This window comes from Salvelinus alpinus, chromosome 27 (genome assembly GCF_045679555.1).
Source record: "Salvelinus alpinus chromosome 27, SLU_Salpinus.1, whole genome shotgun sequence".
NCBI lineage: Eukaryota > Metazoa > Chordata > Actinopteri > Salmoniformes > Salmonidae > Salvelinus > Salvelinus alpinus.
The window spans coordinates 6,110,133-6,130,135 of NC_092112.1; the positions used below are offsets into that span (position 1 = coordinate 6,110,133).

A 20,003-nucleotide genomic window follows, 5' to 3' on the forward strand; every position below is an offset into this window, starting at 1 on the left:
CAACTATAGCCAATATGCAGTGGTAATGTATTAGGCATATAGCTTATTTCACAAACATCATTTCTAATAGGTTAATGTTGCATAAGTTTGTGTTTTTATGTCGTGTTTAAAAAAAACATCTGACCTGTAGATCTTGGCTTGCTTTTGGACTCGGAATAGGTCGGTGACCACTGGTGTAGATAATTGTTCAAAGCAGTTTTCTCAACCTTTATTCTCGTGCCATTGAATGGGTTCTGCAGTGAAGCAACTGAAGTCTTGGCCTGACTTTTACAGAAAGAAATACTTTTAATGTAGAAAACATCTGGGCAGATTATTGTTGCAGTTTTGTTTATTTTTGTAATGATAGATTGCTTGAATTTTAATCAGGCTTATATAATTTCACACGAAGAATTCGGTCTGGGGTTTTGACACGGACACTGACATGAACATTTCCTAAGACGTTGTCATCAGAAATCCCCCTTGCGCGTTCAGTCAGACGTGGTTTTCCAGCTGCAGACGGTTTTATGTTGAGGTTCGGAGGCGCCCTCCTATCCAACCAAGTCTGTAGTGGAGAGAAGTTTAGCAACTCAGCGCGCTGAGAGAAGCGAGTCCCATTTTCCGTTGGCAGGAGAGCTGAAGCTCACTAGCCGTGCCGAACAGAGCCGATCAAACAGACAGACCGACAGGGTCGCTCCGGCGGAGGAGACAGGAGAGCAGAGGAGAACTGGCCCTGGTGCTCTTGACTTTTTCCGGTGCCCGCTGGCTGTCTGCTAACCCATAGTCTGTTGTGATGCGCATTCCCGTAGATCCCAGCGCCACGCGGAGGTTTAGCCCGCCGTCCAGTAGCCTCCAGCCGGTCCCGGGCAAGATGAACGAGCTCAACACGCCGTCCGGGACCGGCCAGCAGGACAGCACGGTGCCAAGGCTGCGCCTGCAGGAGAACCGCAGCATGGCAGAGATCATAGCGGACCACCCGGCGGAACTGGTCCGGACTGACAGCCCCAACTTCCTCTGCTCGGTGTTACCGTCTCACTGGCGCTGCAACAAGACGCTCCCCGTCGCCTTTAAAGTAAATAACACTCTCTTATACTACCGTATACTTTTGTATTGAATATAAATGTAACACCTTCTTTAGACAACTGAATTCGTTCTATTGAATATTGAGAGAAAAGGTCTGACTGAAGTCCTCTTGGCGTTTGGGTAAAAATACATGTTTTTATCAAATATTATTGCACTGACCTTAAATGCGCTTTACAAAATTATGAGCTTGAATTTCCGTTTCTGCAAGAATCTTTGTGTTTAGCAGGTCTGCACTAATTTTTGCCGTTGTAGTATTTCAGCAAATTAGAGTTAAGCGACATGAAGACGTACCGCGCGTCTTTCAGGATATAATTAATAAAGCATTATTGTTTAAAGTTTATAATTGGGAGCAGCGAGGCGCAGAACGGAGACATGTTGGAGGTGTTTCATTAACATGTTGTAAACCTTAGTTCATATGACACATCTCTGAATGGGAGACAGACTGACAGGCAGGCTGGTGGAGGGGACGTTGGAAACATGCTGTTGTGTCTCTCACCGCCATTAGATATTATTTCCCCCATTGTACTTATTGAAATAATTATATTGCTCTCTATTTAAATTAACTTAGAAAATTGGGGACATTTTACAAATGTTCTATTACATTTTTGACACTTAATTGTAATTTAATTCGACAACATAATTAAGTGAAATGCATGCAGCTTCCATAATATTACCAGTAGCCTCCAGTAAATAAACCATACAATAAGCGCGTTTGATAGAAGACATGCACCTATATGTTTTCCCTCGCAATTCTAAAACGTCTTCGATTGGTTGGAAAGTTATATAAATGAATAACGGATGTTGATTTCGTAGGCCTACTGCATCACAGACATGACAGGGAGCACCCGTTTTATTACCTTCCATTAAAACTATTTATAGATGATTTTTGATGTGTAAAACAAATATTTTTGTTTTGCTTTTATGTTTATATTTTTCCTTTTGATATATTGTTGTTGGCAACGCCGTCAAAGGCCGATATCAGCTACAGCTGAACACTGTACAATAACGGCGTTTCAATATAATACTAATATAATTTAAACTGATAGAAGATTAATCTAACCTATATATATTAACTATGTATATTAACTATGTATATTAAATATGTATATTACATATGTATTTTAAATATGTATTTTAAATATATATTTTAAATATGTATATTACGTGTTATTACAGAGATCAACGGCCCTGTCATACTACCCAGTCATGGGGTGTTTATTATAAACATTTGTAGTGTTGGAACTATACTTTTTAATTTGACCACTTGTCGTGTTATTACACGGCGTTGTTGGCTGTAGTTCCACCGCTGAAATGCATCGTGTTTAACCTGTAGGCATGGTGCTAAATCAGATAATACATCTGTCCTCCCTATCCGGGGACTAAACACTAGAGAGGAATGACTCTCTCCCTCTACAGAATGGATTCACTTACATGTCTGTGTTTTTAAGAGATTTTCATTTTTTTCACAGTAAAATAAGATAATTTTTTTGGGATTCATATTTCTAGAACTGAATCTCAGGAATATTTTGTTCGTGAGAAGAATCTCAGCCGCACCAACTTTTTACCAAGTACCAAGTGGAAATATATACATAACACATGACCTTATGGAAATATATAACACATTGAAATATATACACATGGTCTTATGGAAATATATAACACATGATCTCATGGAAATATATAACACATATCTACACATACTCTTCCTGGGGTTTATTATGGATCCCCATTAGTTCCTGCCAAGGCAGCAGCTACTCTTCCTGGGGTTTGTTATGGATCCCCATTAGTTCCTGCCAAGTCAGCAGCTACTCTTCCTGGGGTTTATTATGGATCCCCATTAGTTCCTGCCAAGGCAGCAGCTACTCTTCCTGGGGTTTATTATGGATCCCCATTAGTTCCTGCCAAGGCAGCAGCTACTCTGCCTGGGGTTTATTATGGATCCCCATTAGTTCCTGCCAAGGCAGCAGCTACTCTTCCTGGGGGGTTTATTATGGATCCCCATTAGTTTCTGCCAAGGCAGCAGCTACTCTTCCTGGGGGGTTTATTATGGATCCCCATTAGTTCCTGCCAAGGCAGCAGCTACTCTTCCTGGGGTTCATTATGGGTCCCTATTAGTTCCTGCCAAGGCAGCAGCTACTCTTCCTGGGGGGTTTATTATGGATCCCCATTAGTTCCTGCCAAGGCAGCAGCTACTCTTCCTGGGGTTTATTATGGATCCCCATTAGTTCCTGCCAAGGCAGCAGCTACTCTTCCTGGGGTTTATTATGGATCCCAATTAGTTCCTGCCAAGGCAGCAGCTACTCTTCCTGGGGTTTATTATGGATCCCCATTAGTTCCTGCCAAGGCAGCAGCTACTCTTCCTGGGGTTTATTATGGATCCCCATTAGTTCCTGCCAAGGCAGCAGCTACTCTTCCTGGGGTTTAGTATGGATCCCCATTAGTTCCTGTCAAGGCAGCAGCTACTCTTCCTGGGGTTTATTATAGATCCCCATTAGTTCCTGCCAAGGCAGCAGCTACTCTTCCTGGGGTTTATTATGTATCCCCATTAGTTTCTGTCAAGGCAGCAGCTACTCTTCCTGGGGTTTATTATGGATACCCATTAGTTCCTGTCAAGGCAGCAGCTACTCTTCCTGGGGTTTATTATGGATCCCCATTAGTTCCTGCCAAGGCAGCAGCTACTCTTCCTGGGGTTTATTATAGATCCCCATTAGTTCCTGCCAAGGCAGCAGCTACTCTTCCTGGGGTTTATTATGTATCCCCATTAGTTTCTGTCAAGGCAGCAGCTACTCTTCCTGGGGTTTATTATGGATCCCCATTAGTTCCTGCCAAGGCAGCAGCTACTCTGCCTGGGGTTTATTATGGATCCCCATTAGTTCCTGCCAAGGCAGCAGCTACTCTTCCTGGGGGGTTTATTATGGATCCCCATTAGTTCCTGCCAAGGCAGCAGCTACTCTTCCTGGGGGGTTTATTATGGATCCCCATTAGTTTCTGCCAAGGCAGCAGCTACTCTTCCTGGGGGGTTTATTATGGATCCCCATTAGTTCCTGCCAAGGCAGCAGCTACTCTTCCTGGGGTTCATTATGGGTCCCAATTAGTTCCTGCCAAGGCAGCAGCTACTCTTCCTGGGGGGTTTATTATGGATCCCCATTAGTTTCTGCCAAGGCAGCAGCTACTCTTCCTGGGGGGTTTATTATGGATCCCCATTAGTTCCTGCCAAGGCAGCAGCTACTCTTCCTGGGGGGTTTATTATGGATCCCCATTAGTTCCTGCCAAGGCAGCAGCTACTCTTCCTGGGGGGTTTATTATGGATCCCAATTAGTTCCTGCCAAGGCAGCAGCTACTCTTCCTGGGGGGTTTATTATGGATCCCCATTAGTTTCTGCCAAGGCAGCAGCTACTCTTCCTGGGGGGTTTATTATGGATCCCCATTAGTTCCTGCCAAGGCAGCAGCTACTGTTCCTGGGGGGTTTATTATGGATCCCCATTAGTTCCTGCCAAGGCAGCAGCTACTCTTCCTGGGGTTTATTATGGATCCCAATTAGTTCCTGCCAAGGCAGCAGCTACTCTTCCTGGGGGGTTTATTATGGATCCCCATTAGTTTCTGCCAAGGCAGCAGCTACTCTTCCTGGGGGGTTTATTATGGATCCCCATTAGTTCCTGCCAAGGCAGCAGCTACTGTTCCTGGGGGGTTTATTATGGATCCCCATTAGTTCCTGCCAAGGCAGCAGCTACTCTTCCTGGGGTTTATTATGGATCCCCATTAGTTCCTGCCAAGGCAGCAGCTACTGTTCCTGGGGGGTTTATTATGGATCCCCATTAGTTCCTGCCAAGGCAGCAGCTACTCTTCCTGGGGGGTTTATTATGGATCCCCATTAGTTCCTGCCAAGGCAGCAGCTACTCTTCCTGGGGTTTATTATGGATCCCAATTAGTTCCTGCCAAGGCAGCAGCTACTCTTCCTGGGGGGTTTATTATGGATCCCCATTAGTTTCTGCCAAGGCAGCAGCTACTCTTCCTGGGGGGTTTATTATGGATCCCCATTAGTTCCTGCCAAGGCAGCAGCTACTGTTCCTGGGGGGTTTATTATGGATCCCCATTAGTTCCTGCCAAGGCAGCAGCTACTCTTCCTGGGGTTTATTATGGATCCCCATTAGTTCCTGCCAAGGCAGCAGCTACTGTTCCTGGGGGGTTTATTATGGATCCCCATTAGTTCCTGCCAAGGCAGCAGCTACTCTTCCTGGGGGGTTTATTATGGATCCCCATTAGTTCCTGCCAAGGCAGCAGCTACTCTTCCTGGTGTCCAGCAAAATTAAGGCGGTTACACATTTTAATAACATTACCATACATTGTAGCATAGTGAACGCAACCCTCTGCCTGTTAGTTTATTAAAGCCATAAAACAGGAATGTCTTGCAACCCAATGGTTGCATGTCCAAATCTCATTATTGACAACTTTACCATTTTATCAACTTAGCAACTGCTTACTACTTTTGATCTACTTTTAAACTACTTAGCATATTAGCTAACCCTTCCACTTCCTCTAACCCTAACCTTAACCCTTTTAGCTAAGTACTAATCTTAACCCTAACCCCTAGAGCTACAGTTAGCCAGTTAGCTAATGTTAGCGTTAGCCACCTAGCTAGCGTTAGCCACCTAGCTAGCGTTAGCCACCTAGCTAGCGTTATCCACCTAGCTAGCTAGCTAGCGTTAGCCACAACAAATTGTAATTTGTAACATATCATACGAATGAATGATGAATGATGGACATCCACACATACCGGTAGGTAGCCTAGTGGTTAGAGGGGGGCGGCAGGTAGCCTAGTGGTTAGAGCGTTTGGACTAGTAAGCGAAAGGTTGCTAGATTGAATCATCGAGATGACAAGGAAACAATCTGTCGTTCTGCCCCTGAACAAGGCAGTTAACCCACTGTTCCTAGGCTGTCATTGAAAAGAACGAATGTGTTCTTAACTGACTTGCCTAGTTAAATAAAGGTAAAATAAATAGCATATGAAATGTAACACATCCAACTGAATGGAGTGTCTTGGATTTACATACAGAATGATAGGAAATGCATTGAGAAGAAATTAATTCTAGTTTGAATTCCATTTTATCTGGGTCCTGAAACAGTTCTGTATGTATGGTTCACCCATTTAATAGTGTCAGGAATGATCAAATGGCTGAGCTGGTTTGAATAGGGTTGAACAATACAGGAAAACCTGCAAGGAATTTCACAAAATTAGGTCTGAAGTTGATTTGAGTCCGTTCTCCTCCTCCTCTCTCCTCTTTCACTCTCTTCATCAATCCTTTCTTCCTCCTCCTCCTCCTCCTCATCCTTCCCAGGTTGTGGCATTGGGAGAGGTGACTGATGGGACGGTCGTCACGGTGATGGCAGGGAACGATGAGAACTACTCGGCGGAACTGCGGAACGCATCTGGGGTGCTGAAGAACCAGGTGGCTCGCTTCAATGACCTTCGCTTCGTAGGCCGCAGCGGACGTGGTCAGTGTCTATAATACCTAGATCAGTATCTATATCTCTATATCTATGTTATTTTGGCCTGACCTTTGTAGAATGCAGACCGTTTCAAACTGAATTTGAAATTGGGTTTTAATCTGTGTTGGATAATGGTGACATTTTTTCTGATCTGTGTTGGATCATGATGAAATTTTTTCTGATCTGTGTTGGATCATGGTGACATTATTTCTGATCTGTGTTGGATCATGGTGACATTATTTCTGATCTGTGTTGGATCATGGTGACAGTATTTCCATGGCTCTGCTAGTATGTCCATGCCTCTGCTAGTATGTCCATGCCTCTGTTCCCCTCTGGGCGCAGGTATAGGGCACCCCTCAGCAGGAAAAACAGAACTAGACAATCATTTGTGCCAGGTGTGATATCCCTCCTAAATAGCTCTGCCTCATGTTCCTATCGACTCCGTAAGGCCAGCAGGCTAGTCTTTAAAAAAAAAAGTTGTATTTCTTTCTTTCTTTCTTTTTTTATTTATTTTTATTTATTGGCATGTAACTTTTCTGAAAGTTGTATTGTCAATTTGTTTTGTATTTAAACGCCACTTTAAAGGTGTACATGACACTGCAACAACATTTCCCGATGGGGACAATAAAGTCAGTCAGTAGCCTTAACCTCAAGGTGCTGGACCTGGTGAATCACAGTGCACTTGGGGGTCATAACTAATGCAAGACCATTCACCCATCACTGCGAACCATACAGCATGGTGAAGTGGCCCTCCTTCCTTCCAGAACACACTGGTACATATTTGTGTACAAGGCAGTGCTTGAACTCCTTCGTACATAACGTATCTTTCCTACTCACTAACAACATCACAATCCTACAGCCTCCGCTCAGTCAGTGCTCTTATTCACAGTTCCTAGGGCGATGACTGAAATGGGGAATCAATCGTTCTCTTACAATGCTCCTTGGTCTTGGAACAAACTACAAAAGACTTTCAAACCTGAGGAGAAGGTGTCTCTGTCTGAGTTTAAAACTTTGATAGAAGACAATATAATTGAACATTGTGATTGTTTTTAAATGTTTTGTATTGAAGTATTGTGTTCTTGTGTTATGTGTACACACTGACTGCTTCCTGCTGACGTCTTGACACGTCCGCCTCCGGAAAAAGGTTTCTAACGCCAACGTTTCTAACCGTACACCGTACTGACCTCTTGACGGGTCTTTTTCTAGTTAAATACCTGAACTCAGTGTCTATATTTCTGTATCTAATACCTCTATATTATAAAAGAGGTCAGTGTCTATATATCTATACCTCTATATTATTAAAGAGGTCAGTTTCTATATCTCTATATCTATACCTCTATATTAGCAAAGAGGTTAGTGTCTATATCTCTATATCTATACCTCTATATTATTAAAGAGGTCAGTTTCTATATCTCTATATCTATACCTCTATATTAGTAAAGAGGGCAGTGTCTATGTCTCTATATCTATGCCTCTGTTGTATTAAAGATGTCAGTTTCTATATATATATATATATCTATACCTCTATATTAGTAAAGAGGTCAGTGTCTATATTGCTATATCTATACCTCTATATTAGTAAGGGGGTCAGTGTCTATGTATCTATATCTATACCTCTATAATAGCAAAGAGGTCAGTGTCTATATCGCTATATCTATACCTCTATATTAGTAAGGGGGTCAGTGTCTATGTATCTATATCTATACCTCTATATTAGTAAAGATGCCAGTGTCTATGTCTCTATATCTATACCTCTATATTATTAAAGAGATTATTGTCTATATCTCTATATATCTACCTCTACATTATTAAATAGGTTATTGTCTATATCCCTATATCTATACCTCTATATTATTAAAGAGGTCGGTGTCTATAGCTCTATATCTATACCTCTACATTAGTAAAGAGGTCAGTGTCTATGTCTCTATATCTATACCTCTACATTATTAAATGGGTTATTGTCTATATCTCTATATATCTACCTCTATATTATTAAAGAGGTTATTGTCTATATCTCTATATCTATACCTCTATATTATTAAAGGGGTTATTGTCTACATCTCTATATCTATACTTCTACATTAGTAAATAGGTCAGTGTCTATATCTCTATATCTATACCTCTATATTATTAAAGAGGTTATTGTCTACATCTCTATATATCTACCTCTATATTATTAAAGAGGCTATTGTCTATATCTCTATATATCTACCTCTACATTAGTAAAGAGGTCAGTGTCTATATCGCTATATCTATACCTCTATATTAGTAAGGGGTCAGTGTCTATGTATCTATATCTATACCTCTATATTAGTAAAGATGCCAGTGTCTATGTCTCTATATCTATACCTCTATATTATTAAAGAGATTATTGTCTATATCTCTATATATCTACCTCTACATTATTAAATAGGTTATTGTCTATATCCCTATATCTATACCTCTATATTATTAAAGAGGTCGGTGTCTATAGCTCTATATCTATACCTCATCATTAGTAAAGAGGTCAGTGTCTATGTCTCTATATCTATACCTCTACATTATTAAATGGGTTATTGTCTATATCTCTATATATCTACCTCTATATTATTAAAGAGGTTATTGTCTATATCTCTATATCTATACCTCTATATTATTAAAGGGGTTATTGTCTACATCTCTATATCTATACTTCTACATTAGTAAAGAGGTCAGTGTCTATATCTCTATATCTATACCTCTATATTATGAAAGAGGTTATTGTCTACATCTCTATATATCTACCTCTATATTATTAAAGAGGCTATTGTCTATATCTCTATATATCTACCTCTACATTAGTAAAGAGGTTATTGTCTATATCTCTATATCTATACCTCTACATTATTAAAGAGGCTATTGTCTATATCTCTATATCTATACCTCTATATTATTAAAGGGTTTATTGTCTACATCTCTATATATCTACCTCTACATTATTAAAGAGGTTATTGTCTATATCTCTATATATCTACCTCTATGTTATTAAAGACGTCAGTGTCTATATCTCTATATTTATACCTCTATATTAGTAAGGGGGTCAGTGTCTATGTCTCTATATCTATACCTCTATATTATTAAAGAGGTTATTGTCTATATCTCTATAGCTATACCTCTATGTTATTAAAGACGTCAGTGTCTATATCTCTATATTTATACCTCTATATTAGTAAGGGGGTCAGTGTCTATGTCTCTATATCTATACCTCTATATTATTAAAGAGGTTATTGTCTATATCTCTATAGCTATACCTCTATATTATTAAAGAGGTTATTGTCTATATCCAGGGGTGAAAGTACATTTCTTCCCGGAATAGCAAAGGCACATGTTTGCAAGCATGTGAACCCAAAAATTTACATTCTGGACGTTCTGGCGCCCCAGGCGAGACAAAAAATTGCCACACCCCTCCTTTCCCTGCTAAACTAGAACAGTGTATGTACAGCAGGGATCCGCTATAGGTTTGGCCTTGGGCCAATTCTTTCCTCAGCTAATAGTCGGCAGAAAAGAACACAATAGCAGCCCATTCATATGCCTATGCTACAAATGAAACAGCATGTTTAACACACCTGGTTAGTAGGTTATATAATCCGTTTAATAGGGAGGTTAATGTCTATACCATATCCTCATATTTTCAACCAGATTACAAAAATAAAATAATATATAAAATCACCACTGTCTCTGTTAAATTAGTTTGTGATATTTATTTGTGCATTGATTGTGGAAAAACAAATTACAATCAAGAGAAAATGTTGCTCTGAAAAAATCTGCAAAGAAAAATGTATAATAAAAGTAGCCGTTTCAGGTTAGACAGAGAAATAGGCCTTCTACCCTTCTCCAATGTCAAACCACGGTGTCTTGTCTGCAACCAAATGGTGGCTGTTTGCAAATAAATATTACACATCCTTATTTAATCTAAGCGTGGCACTTTCTAAAGTGACCTTTGCACCCAGACGAGAGACTCGACCCACGTAATTAATAGGGACAGAATAGCAAAGGCACATTTTTGTCTCCTCGAAGGCCGCAGCTCAGCTTCAGCAGATCACGGAGAGGAATCAACATATCCTCATATGCATCAGTCACGTCTTATAGGGGCATTTTAAAGATTTTAAAGATTGTTATTCATCTGGATAATTTTTATATATTTATTTCAAAATATAAAGCTAACAATGGGTATCCTTTTTGCCCTTTTTTTTTTTTACAAAAGGTAAGGCATACCCTTACTCAATTTGAGCCCTGGTGTTATTCAAATCCACCAAGCCCTTCCTGGACACGGAGGTATTTAAGGAGTGAATGGTGACGGTATTGGAGGATTGGACTATACTGATAAATCTATGGATAGAATGATTGCTTCTGTCAAAAATCTTATTTTTTTGTTTTATATAAGGAAGAAATAGGATCCAACAATGCCCTCTTGTTGTAGTGAAGGCAAATTAAAAAAGAAGACAATTGTTGAAATGAATTACTTTCAGCACCATTTGCTGTCCACGTCTGTGTGATTACGCCACAGTCGCTCCCAAGATGATGCCCGCTTTGCCTTTTTAGTTGATTTCCTCCCGCACTCTCTCTCCTCATTAATACGTTAATGATTTAAAAGTCTGTCTCATGACATTGTAATACATTTGGTCTCCAGTTTATGGGCTACAGACAAACGTAATAGAGTACTTATTTTTCTACCGTAGGCTACATAACGTCTGTTAAATAAATGTTATGCTGCGTTTGTGGAGCGCCGCAGCGCTGCGTCTCTCCAGCAGCACCCTGGGTAGGCGCGATGGGCGTTTGACAAGGTGTGTCTCTCCAGCAGCACCCTGGGTAGGCGCGATGGGCGTGGACAAGGTGTGTCTCTCCAGCAGCACCCTAGGGAGGCTCGCTGGGCGTTTGACAAGGTGTGTCTCTCCAGCAGCACCCTGGGTAGGCGCGATGGGCGTGGGCAAGGTGTGTCTCTCCAGCAGCACCCTGGAGAGGGGCGCTGGGCGTGGACAAGGTGTGTCTCTCCAGCAGCACTCTGGAAAGGGGCGCTGGGTGTGGACAAGCTGCGTCTCTCCAGCAGCACCCTGGAGAGGGGCGCTGGGCGTGGACAAGCTGCGTCTCTCCAGCAGCACCCTGGAGAGGGGCGCTGGGCGTGGACAAGCTGTGTCTCTCCAGCAGCACCCTGGAGAGGCGCTCTGGGCGTGGACAAGCTGCGTCTCTCCAGCAGCACCCTGGTGAGGCTCGCTGTGCGTGGACAAGGTGTGTCTCTCCAGCAGCACCCTGGAGAGGGGCGCTGGGCATGGACAAGGTGTGTCTCTCCAGCAGCACTCTGGAAAGGGGCGCTGGGCGTGGACAAGCTGCGTCTCTCCAGCAGCACCCTGGTGAGGGTCGCTGGGCGTGGACAAGCTGCGTCTCTCCAGCAGCACCCTGGAGAGGCGCACTGGGCGTTTGACAAGCTGCGTCTCTCCAGCAGCACCCTGGAGAGGCGCGCTGGGTGTTTGACAAGCTGCGTCTCTCCAGCAGCACCCTGGAGAGGCGCACTGGGTGTTTGACAAGCTGCGTCTCTCCAGCAGCACCCTGGAGAGGCTCGCTGGGCGTGGACAAGCTGCATATTTTACATCCCTGCCGTGAAGCCACTGGGTGAGAGAAGTTATCATTGTTTTTGGGCAGAATAATGTGAGGTGTTTTTTTTCTTGAAGGTACATCTTGGTCAGTTTAGCTCAGAAGATTTCTCCCTGGTCAAACTTCAGCTCTATGTGGCTGCCTAATCCTGCCTAATGGGCGGCCGGCCCTGGGGCATAGTCATATCATTAAATTTACAATCGCCTATTAATTCAATAGCATCTCTGTGGGCCTAGTCATTTGTCATTGAACTTATAAAATGTGTTACCTTTTAATGTGGCATAAACACAACTAGTCGTAATGTTTTCATCTGATTGTCAAAGAAACATTTCAAAGGGATCCTTCACTTGGCTACCAGGCCATGTTCCTCCACTTGCAACAGCCTCCAAACAGTGGTGAAATGGAAAGAGTCGAAACAGCACCAAGCGTCATGACATTGTTGATTGTTTTCAGGGCAGAAGTAATGCCTCCACAGCGGTTCTCACTCATCTCTGTTTCAGACACCCGTCTCTGTTTCAGACACTCATCTCTGTTTCAGACACTCATCTCTGATTCAGACACTCATCTCTGTTTCAGACACTCATCTCTGTTTGACACTCATCTCTGTTTCAGACACTCGTCTCTGTTTCAGACACTCGTCTCTGTTTCAGACACTCATCTCTGTTTCAGACACTCATCTCTGTTTGACACTCATCTCTGTTTAGACACTCGTCTCTGTTTCAGACACTCGTCTCTGTTTCAGACACTCATCTCTGTTTGACACTCATCTCTGTTCAGACACTCGTCTCTGTTTCAGACACTCATCTCTGTTTCAGACACTCGTCTCTGTTTCAGACACTCATCTCTGTTTCAGACACTCATCTCTGTTTGACACTCATCTCTGTTTGACACTCATCTCTGTTTCAGACACTCGTCTCTGTTTGACACTCGTCTCTGTTTCAGACACTCATCTCTGATTCAGACACTCATCTCTGATTCAGACACTCATCTCTGTTTGACACTCATCTCTGTTTCAGACACTCGTCTCTGTTTGACACTCATCTCTGTTTGACACTCATCTCTGATTCAGACACTCATCTCGGATTCAGACACTCATCTCTGATTCAGACACTCATCTCTGTTTGACACTCATCTCTGTTTCAGACACTCATCTCTGTTTGACACTCGTCTCTGTTCAGACACTCGTCTCTGTTTCAGACACTCGTTTCTGTTTCAGACACTCGTCTCTGTTTGACACTCATCTCTGTTTGACACTCATCTCTGTTCAGACACTCGTCTCTGTTTCAGACACTCATCTCTGTTTCAGACACTCGTCTCTGTTTGACACTCATCTCTGTTTACACTCATCTCTGTTTCAGACACTCGTCTCTGTTTGACACTCATCTCTGTTTGACACTCATCTCTGTTTCAGACACTCGTCTCTGTTTGACACTCATCTCTGTTTGACACTCATCTCTGTTTCAGACACTCATCTCTGTTTGACACTCATCTCTGTTTGACACTCATCTCTGTTTCAGACACTCGTCTCTGTTTCAGACACTCGTCTCTGTTTGACACTCGTCTCTGTTTCAGACACTCGTCTCTGTTTCAGACACTCGTCTCTGTTTGACACTCATCTCTGTTTCAGACACTCATCTCTGTTTCAGACACTCATCTCTGTTTGACACTCATCTCTGTTTCAGACACTCATCTCTGTTTGACACTCATCTCTGTTTCAGACACTCGTCTCTGTTTGACACTCATCTCTGTTTGACACTCATCTCTGTTTCAGACACTCATCTCTGTTCAGACACTCGTCTCTGTTTCAGACACTCGTCTCTGTTTCAGACACTCATCTCTGTTTGACACTCATCTCTGTTTGACACTCATCTCTGTTTGACACTCATCTCTGTTTGACACTCATCTCTGTTTCAGACACTCATCTCTGTTTCAGACACTCGTCTCTGTTTGACACTCGTCTCTGTTTCAGACACTCGTCTCTGTTTGACACTCATCTCTGTTTCAGACACTCATCTCTGTTTCAGACACTCATCTCTGTTTCAGACACTCATCTCTGTTTCAGACACTCATCTCTGTTTGACACTCATCTCTGTTTCAGACACTCGTCTCTGTTTCAGACACTCATCTCTGTTTGACACTCATCTCTGTTTGACACTCATCTCTGTTTCAGACACTCATCTCTGTTTGACACTCGTCTCTGTTTGACACTCATCTCTGTTTCAGACACTCATCTCTGTTTGACACTCATCTCTGTTTGACACTCATCTCTGTTTCAGACACTCATCTCTGTTTCAGACACTCATCTCTGTTTCAGACACTCATCTCTGTTTGACACTCATCTCTGTTTCAGACACTCGTCTCTGTTTCAGACACTCATCTCTGTTTGACACTCATCTCTGTTTGACACTCTTCTCTGTTTCAGACACTCGTCTCTGTTTGACACTCGTCTCTGTTTCAGACACTCGTCTCTGTTTCAGACACTCGTCTCTGTTTCAGACACTCGTCTCTGTTTCAGACACTCATCTCTGTTTCAGACACTCATCTCTGTTTGACACTCATCTCTGTTTCAGACACTCGTCTCTGTTTCAGACACTCGTCTCTGTTTCAGACACTCGTCTCTGTTTGACACTCATCTCTGTTTGACACTCATCTCTGTTTCAGACACTCATCTCTGTTTGACACTCATCTCTGTTTGACACTCATCTCTGTTTGACACTCATCTCTGTTTACACTCATCTCTGTTTCAGACACTCGTCTCTGTTTGACACTCATCTCTGTTTGACACTCATCTCTGTTTCAGACACTCGTCTCTGTTTGACACTCATCTCTGTTTGACACTCATCTCTGTTTCAGACACTCATCTCTGTTTGACACTCATCTCTGTTTGACACTCATCTCTGTTTCAGACACTCGTCTCTGTTTCAGACACTCGTCTCTGTTTGACACTCGTCTCTGTTTCAGACACTCGTCTCTGTTTCAGACACTCGTCTCTGTTTGACACTCATCTCTGTTTCAGACACTCATCTCTGTTTCAGACACTCATCTCTGTTTGACACTCATCTCTGTTTCAGACACTCGTCTCTGTTTGACACTCATCTCTGTTTGACACTCATCTCTGTTTCAGACACTCGTCTCTGTTTGACACTCATCTCTGTTTGACACTCATCTCTGTTTCAGACACTCATCTCTGTTCAGACACTCGTCTCTGTTTCAGACACTCGTCTCTGTTTCAGACGCTCATCTCTGTTTGACACTCATCTCTGTTTGACACTCATCTCTGTTTGACACTCATCTCTGTTTGACACTCATCTCTGTTTCAGACACTCGTCTCTGTTTCAGACGCTCATCTCTGTTTGACACTCATCTCTGTTTGACACTCATCTCTGTTTGAAACTCATCTCTGTTTCAGACACTCATCTCTGTTTCAGACACTCATCTCTGTTTCAGACACTCATCTCTGTTTCAGACACTCATCTCTGTTTGACACTCATCTCTGTTTCAGACACTCGTCTCTGTTTCAGACACTCATCTCTGTTTGACACTCATCTCTGTTTGACACTCATCTCTGTTTCAGACACTCATCTCTGTTTGACACTCGTCTCTGTTTGACACTCATCTCTGTTTGACACTCATCTCTGTTTCAGACACTCATCTCTGTTTCAGACACTCATCTCTGTTTCAGACACTCATCTCTGTTTCAGACACTCATCTCTGTTTCAGACACTCGTCTCTGTTTCAGACACTCATCTCTGTTTGACACTCATCTCTGTTTGACACTCTTCTCTGTTTCAGACACTCGTCTCTGTTTGACACTCGTCTCTGTTTCAGACACTCGTCTCTGTTTCAGACACTCGTCTCTGTTTCAGACACTCATCTCTGTTTCAGACACTCATCTCTGTTTGACACTCATCTCTGTTTCAGACACTCGTCTCTGTTTCAGACACTCGTCTCTGTTTCAGACACTCGTCTCTGTTTGACACTCATCTCTGTTTGACACTCATCTCTGTTTCAGACACTCATCTCTGTTTGACACTCATCTCTGTTTGACACTCATCTCTGTTTGACACTCATCTCTGTTTCAGACACTCGTCTCTGTTTCAGACACTCGTCTCTGTTTCAGACACTCGTCTCTTTTTCAGACACTCATCTCTGTTTGACACTCATCTCTGCCTTGTCAAAATGTCAGGGTTCTTGTCAAACCACATCCCATTTTGGAGCGTATGCTATACCACCCGTTTTCAAGTCCATTGACTTATTTTTCATGCTTCTGACATGCGGTAATGATTCATAGTGGTGTAATGATTCATAGTGGTGTAATGATTCATAGTGGTGTAATGATTCATAGTGGTGTAATGATTCATAGTGGTGTAATGATTCACAGTGGTGTAATGATTCGTAGTGGTGTAATGATTCATAGTGACATAATTATTCATAGTGGTGTAATGATTCGTAGTGGTGTAATGATTCGTAGTGGTGTAATGATTCATATTGCTGTAATGATTCATAGTGGTATAATGATTCACAGTGGTGTAATGATTCATAGTGGGTTAATGATTCATATTGGTGTAATGATTCATAGTGGTGTAATGATTCATAGTGGTGTACTGATTCGTAGTGGTGTAATGATTCATAGTGGTGTAATGATTCACAGTGGTGTAATGATTCGTAGTGGTGTAATGATTCATAGTGACATAATTATTCATAGTGGTGTAATGATTCGTAGTGGTGTAATGATTCGTAGTGGTGTAATGATTCATATTGCTGTAATGATTCATAGTGGTATAATGATTCACAGTGGTGTAATGATTCATAGTGGGTTAATGATTCATATTGGTGTAATGATTCATAGTGGTGTAATGATTCATAGTGGTGTACTGATTCGTAGTGGTGTAATGATTCATATTGCTGTAATGATTCATAGTGGTATAATGATTCACATTGGTGTAATGATTCACAGTAGTGTAATGATTCATAGTGGTGTAATGATTCATATTGCTGTAATGATTCATAGTGGTATAATGATTCACAGTGGTGTAATGATTCATAGTGGTGTAATGATATATATAGGTGTAATGATTCATAGTGGTGTAATGATTCATAGTGGTGTAATGATTCGTAGTGGTGTAATGATTCATATTGCTGTAATGATTCATAGTGGTATAATGATTCACATTTGTGTAATTATTCATAGTGGTGTAATGATTCATATTGTTGTAACGATTCATAGTGGTGTAATGATTCACAGTGGTGTAATATTTCACAGTGGTGTAATGATTCACAGTGGTGTAATATCCTACAGTTTCCTGGACCTTTTATTTTAATTATTGTGATAGGTTCATGTTTGACAGGTTGTGATAGGCTCATGTTTGACAGGTACCGGGTACACCAGGTGCCTCCAAGACAGTACAAAAATTGTAAAATGTCTATATATTCATATGTATCAATTCTATCTATATTTGATTATCATTGATGTGAATTGATAACTAATATTTTGCTTTTTAGGATTACTGAAATATTTTAATATTAGTAATCAGTAATAATCCTGGAATAAACCAGTGAGAATGGTATTAGCTACATTTAGAGGACATAAAGAGGCAACCAGCCCATTTAATCTAACATATACCCAAATAATACATTATTGCATGAAATTACTTTAGAAAGGGGAACAAGACAGGGATGTCCTCTCTCCCCCTCCTGTTTGCACTGGCAATTGAACTGCTTGCAACAAGAATTAGACAGGACCCAAACGTAACAGGTGTCAGTATTGGTAAACATGAATATAAACTAAACTTATTTGCAGATGATATCTTGATATACCTGACCAATATTGAAATCTCAATGCCCCTTTTGCTAAAAATATTTAGGGAATAGTCAAAAATCTCAGGATATATAATTAACGTGGGATTTTTTTTTATTTTTATGGCAATAGGAAAAAGAAAAACAATAACCAGATACAAGGTAAGACCTTAACCCCTGATCAGATAAAATGCTATTTCACTCGAAATAAATGAACAACGGACTGTCAGCACGCATATAGGGAAGGACAATGGACGGTGTCCTTTAATGGAAGTGTAAGGACCGACGCTGGAGTAGACAAGCAGGTACAGGGAGTCAAACATTTCATCTGAACAGACATGGAACAAGACAGGAACAACGTAGGCACACGGGTATACAAGGACATACGACAATCAGTGCTGAAGCGGGGATCAGAGTGGGGGAACAGACAGATATAAGGGAGGTAATGACAGAGGTGATTGAGTCCAACAATATACACGTCAGCTACTACAGCAGTTGAAATCGCTGAAACACAACAAAGAGCTGGGGGACCCATAATGGGGACCCATAATAAACCCCAGGAAGAGTAGCTGCTAATGGCGACCCATAATAAACCCCAGGAAGTGTAGCTGCTAATGGGGATCCATAATAAACCCCAGGAAGAGTAGCTGCTAATGGGGACCCATTTTAAACCCCAGGAAGAGTAGCTGCTAATGGGGACCCATAATAAACCCCAGGAAGAGTAGCTGCTAGTGGGGATCCATAATAAACCCCAGGAAGAGTAGCTGCTAATGGGGATCCATAATAAACCCCAGGAAGAGTAGCTGCTAATGGGGACGCATTTTAAACCCCAGGAAGAGTAGCTGCTAATGGGGACCCATAATAAACCCCAGGAAGAGTAGCTGCTAGTGGGGATCCATAATAAACCCCAGGAAGAGTAGCTGCTAATGGGGATCCATAATAAACCCCAGGAAGAGTAGCTGCTAATGGGGATCCATTATAAACCCCAGGAAGAGTAGCTGCTAATGGGGATCCATAATAAACCCCAGGAAGAGTAGCTGCTAATGGGGACCCATAATAAACCCCAGGAAGAGTAGCTGCTAATGGGGATCCTTTATAAACCCCAGGAAGAGTAGCTGCTAATGGGGACCCATTATAAACCCCAGGAAGAGTAGCTGCTAATGGGGATCCATAATAAACCCCAGGAAGAGTAGCTGCTAATGGGGATCCATTATAAACCCCAGGAAGAGTAGCTGCTAATGGGGATCCATAATAAACCCCAGGAAGAGTAGCTGCTAATGGGGATCCATAATAAATACAACGTAGAGGTAAGCCAGCAGGGTGGAAAAAGGGCTGTGCTAAAATCCTACTAGTGGTAAGCAGATTTAGGGCTCCTGAGTGGCGCAGCGGTCTAAGGCACTGCATCGCAGTGTAAGAAGCAACACTACAGACCTGGTTTGATTCTAGGCTGTATCACAACTGGCCGTGATTGGGATTCCCATAGGGCGGCGCACAATTGGCCCAGCGTCGTTAGGGCTTGGCCGGAGTAGGCCGGCATTGTAAATAATAATTTGTTCATAACTTACTTGCCTAGTTAGATAAACAAAAAAAAAGCCAAAACTCTGTTGGTAACTATAGCTAGCCACATGCTAACCTGAGTGCTTCCACTAGCAGCTGTAAATCCGGGTATCATGTCTACCACAAACATTGGCTACTATGATATCCTGTGAGTTATATCGGGAAAGGTCAGGCTGTTCAGCTAAAATAAAGACTGTGAAATAAACAATTACTTTAATCTGATTGGTATTTGACCAATAATTTCTACAAAACGAGCAGTATTCTGTTGAAGGAGTTGTAGTAGCTAGGTTTCTTGCTAGTTAGCTAGTAGCTAGGTTTCTTGCTAGTTAGCCAGTAGCTAGGTGTATTACTAGTTAGCTAGTAGCTAGGTTTCTTGCTAGTTACCTAGTAGCTAGGTTTCTTGCTAGTTAGCCAGTAGCTAGGTTTATTACTAGTTTGCTAGTAGCTAGGTTTCTTGCTAGTTAGCTAGTAGCTAGGTTTCTTGCTAGTTAGCCAGT

General features: G+C 41.9%; 1 protein-coding gene across 1 annotated transcript in view; it reads left to right on the top strand.

Moving 5' to 3' along the window:
• Positions 1-252: 252 nt before the first annotated feature.
• LOC139555920 (runt-related transcription factor 2-like) overlaps positions 253-20,003 on the top strand; it is a 114,302-nt gene continuing 94,551 nt past the window's right edge. The window contains exons 1-2 of the mRNA XM_071369293.1: positions 253-1,048; positions 6,396-6,552. Of these exons, the coding sequence (XP_071225394.1) occupies positions 770-1,048; positions 6,396-6,552 (436 nt within the window). The 5' untranslated portion in view covers positions 253-769. The remainder of the gene's footprint in view (positions 1,049-6,395; positions 6,553-20,003) is intronic.